The 3,215-nt window shown below is 47.2% G+C and overlaps 1 protein-coding gene across 1 annotated transcript in view; it reads right to left on the bottom strand.

The window, feature by feature from the left end:
* Positions 1-303: 303 nt before the first annotated feature.
* LOC121952512 (steroid receptor RNA activator 1-like) overlaps positions 304-3,215 on the bottom strand; it is a 5,757-nt gene continuing 2,845 nt past the window's right edge. The window contains exons 3-6 of the mRNA XM_042499256.1: positions 2,142-2,228; positions 1,902-2,062; positions 1,209-1,317; positions 304-944 (exon numbers count right to left, since the gene is read on the bottom strand). Of these exons, the coding sequence (XP_042355190.1) occupies positions 574-944; positions 1,209-1,317; positions 1,902-2,062; positions 2,142-2,228 (728 nt within the window). The 3' untranslated portion in view covers positions 304-573. The remainder of the gene's footprint in view (positions 945-1,208; positions 1,318-1,901; positions 2,063-2,141; positions 2,229-3,215) is intronic.

Here is a 3,215-nt window from a genome sequence, read left to right on the forward strand (position 1 = left end):
AGTCTCAGGTTAAGGGTAGAGAGTCCAAAGTGTTGAGCATAGGGTCAAGAGTCCAGGGTCTCCAGTATAGGGTCCAGAGTCCAGAGTCTTGAGTACAGGGTCCAGAGACCAGGGTCTTTTAGCATCCAGAGTCTTGAGTATAGGATCAAGAGTCTACAGTATGGGGTCCAAAGTTCAACGTCAATACAGTGTCTAGAGTCTTGAGTATAGGATCAAGAGTCTTGAGTACAGGGTCCAGAGTGCAGATTACAGAGGCTAGAATTTAGAGTCTAGAGACCAGAGTCTTGAGGGGTTTTCCCCGCTGGAGAGGAGCCTCACAGTTTGAAAGCCTCTGGTCTAGAGAGTCCAGAGTCCATATTCCAGCTGCCAAACACAGGCCGGCCCAGAGCTGAAGGATCCATCAGGTGTCTCTGAGGAAACCCCCAAGGCCCACTGGATCCTGCAGTTCTGACCTTTGACCCTCAGCTGAAGTGTGAAGATGAATGTGAGGATTATTGACACCAGATACTGGTTCTGGTTTTAAGAGTCAAAGTGTGCTGAATGTAAAAAGAAATCCTGCAGATTCCTGCATGATTAACAGTCCTGGGCTGGTTCTGCAGGGTCTTGGACTGGTTCTTCAGGGTCCTGGACTGGTGCTGCAGGGTCCTGGACTGGTTCTGCAGAGTCCCGGGCTGGTCCTGCAGAGTCCTGGGCTGGTCCTGAAGAGTCCTGGGCTGGTCCTGCAGAGTCCTGGGCTGGTCCTGCAGAGTCCTGGGCTGGTCCTGCAGAGTCCTGGGCTGGTCCTGAAGGTTTTTGAAGTGGTTTTAAGAGTTCTGGACTCAATTTTCGGGTCTCTGCGATGAGTCGTTTCACACCGACCATCCATTGGATGACCTCAGTCACATGATCGACCATCAGTGAGCGATGGACCTCATCAGCCGAGTCCCAGTGGCCTACCTGCAGCTCTAAGGGACAGACAAGAGGACAGACAGGTGAGTGCTGAGAAAGGAGGACAGACCGGAGGACAGACAGGTGAGTGCTGAGACAGGAGGACAGACCGGAGGACAGACAGGTGAGTGCTGAGACAGGAGGACAGACCGGAGGACAGACAGGTGAGTGCTGAGAAAGGAGGACAGACCGGAGGACAGACAGGTGAGTGCTGAGAAAGGAGGACAGACCGGAGGACAGACAGGTAAGTGCTGAGACAGGAGGACAGACAGATCAGTTACCCAGAGACAGGGTGAGCATGCGTCTCCTCACAGGTAGGCTGAGACGACCTGTCCTCCAGCTGTCCTCCAGGAGGCGGAGCCTCTTTTCCACGTCACTACACACCTGATCCTACAGACAGAGGTCAAAGGTCAATCAAACACATATTGGTATTAACAGACAGGGTTCACACACATTTTGACCAATAACTTTCCAGGACTTTCTCCAGGTTTTCCATAAATAACTTGTGGAAACTGGAGTTTAAGGTGCGTCAGTGCCTTCATGTAAGATTTACAGGTAGTTTAAGTATATGGAGGATTTACTGAACACTACTTTAATCTATATTGAGGAGTAATATATTAAGATATATTTTTGTATCACCCAGCCCTTTTAATTTGATTAAAAACGCATCTGATCAGACAGCACTGTTTGCGGGGTTCCTCAAGGCTTCGTTCTGGGGCCTCTTGTGTTTAATATCTACGTTCTTCCACTAGCTCAGAGAGAAACAAATAAAAAACATAAAACATAATACAATTAACCGTACCACCAGCGGAGCACCAGGTAAACAAACCGAACAAATCATCATTTCCTGAGCGAACAGTTTTTGGGGAAAAGAAACGACTTAAAGTCAGCGCTAATTATAAATCTGTGATGCTGAAATCCTGAGAGGGCGTGGACTGAATTTCAGGATGTTTATTTAATCACAAAAGTCTCACTTTAACTGTCTGTCTGCAGGCAGCGAGTGCTCGGTTCAACACCGACATCACGTCCTCCATGTCAGGCTCGCTTTCTGATTGGCTGCTGTCAGCCTCTCTCTGACTGCTCATTGGTCCCACTGTGGGAGGGGGCGTGGCCACACGGCCAGGAGGATGACGAGCTGCAGAGGAGAAACAAAGAGTCTGCTGTCAATATCCCAGTTTGTTGTCATGACAACACCTTCTTCTTCTGCTCCTTACCTGGTGTTAGAGGGGGTGGGGCCAAACCTGTTGGAGGTGGAGCCAGAGGACTGGAGGAGGGAGGAGTCATGGGTGGAGCTCCTGTACCTGGGGACCAATCAGAGACAAGGTGTTTGAAAAAGACAAAGTTATTAAAAATTACAAACAGTAGCCCTGTCGCACTGCCTGTTGAAGGCAGTCTATTGCGGCACCATTTTTCAAAAAAAAAAGAAAAAGAAAGAAACCCAAAAGAATTCGTCTTCCTTAAAACAATTAGGGCTGAAACGATTCCTCGAATAATTCGAGTAACTCGATTACAAAAAATGATCGAGGAATTTTCTCTGCCTCGAGGAATCGTTTAATTTTGCCAGCTCAAAGCATGGTATTTCGCCCGGACTACTTCTAATGCGGCACAACGTGCGGACGTCACACACATAAAGGAATAAAAAAGAGGCGGCGGATATGTTTGGTTTTAACCACGGATGAAGAGGTAACGACGAAGAAGGCGACGAAAGCGAAGAGAAAGGCACAAAGAAAAGGCAGAAAATGTCAAAAGTGTGGGAGCATTTCAAGCTGGACACCGAGGCGAACACTGCTGCGTGTATTCACTGTGAGACAGCGCTTGCATACCACAACAGTACGTCTTCAATGCTGCAGCATCTCCACCGAGGCCACCCTGTTTACTCCGAGAGCGGAGGACCGTCACCCGAGACGAGGCAAAATGAAGTTAACGTAGCGCTAATTAATGAGATTAACGTTACTGTACCTTGCTAACATAACGTTAGCCCTGCGGAGGGCTAGGTTTCTATTAATTATGACTACTGTCGATGCGTGGCTAACGTGCCTTTCATACAGGCTTTATTTAATCTGTACAAACACAGCGCTGCAGAGTGATGAGGGTGGAAAATAAAAACATAATAAAGCTAACTGGGTAGTTAAAAAAGGAAACCAATGGTTCATTGTTAGGTGAAATGTCTTATTGTCCCATGTATATTTATAATTGCTCTTTAACTAAACAAAAATATGTTTTATCCGATTACTCGATTAATCGATGGAATTTTCAGTAGAATACTCGATTACTAAAATATTCGATAG

This window comes from Plectropomus leopardus, chromosome 13, assembly GCF_008729295.1.
Source record: "Plectropomus leopardus isolate mb chromosome 13, YSFRI_Pleo_2.0, whole genome shotgun sequence".
Taxonomy (NCBI): Eukaryota; Metazoa; Chordata; class Actinopteri; order Perciformes; family Serranidae; genus Plectropomus; species Plectropomus leopardus.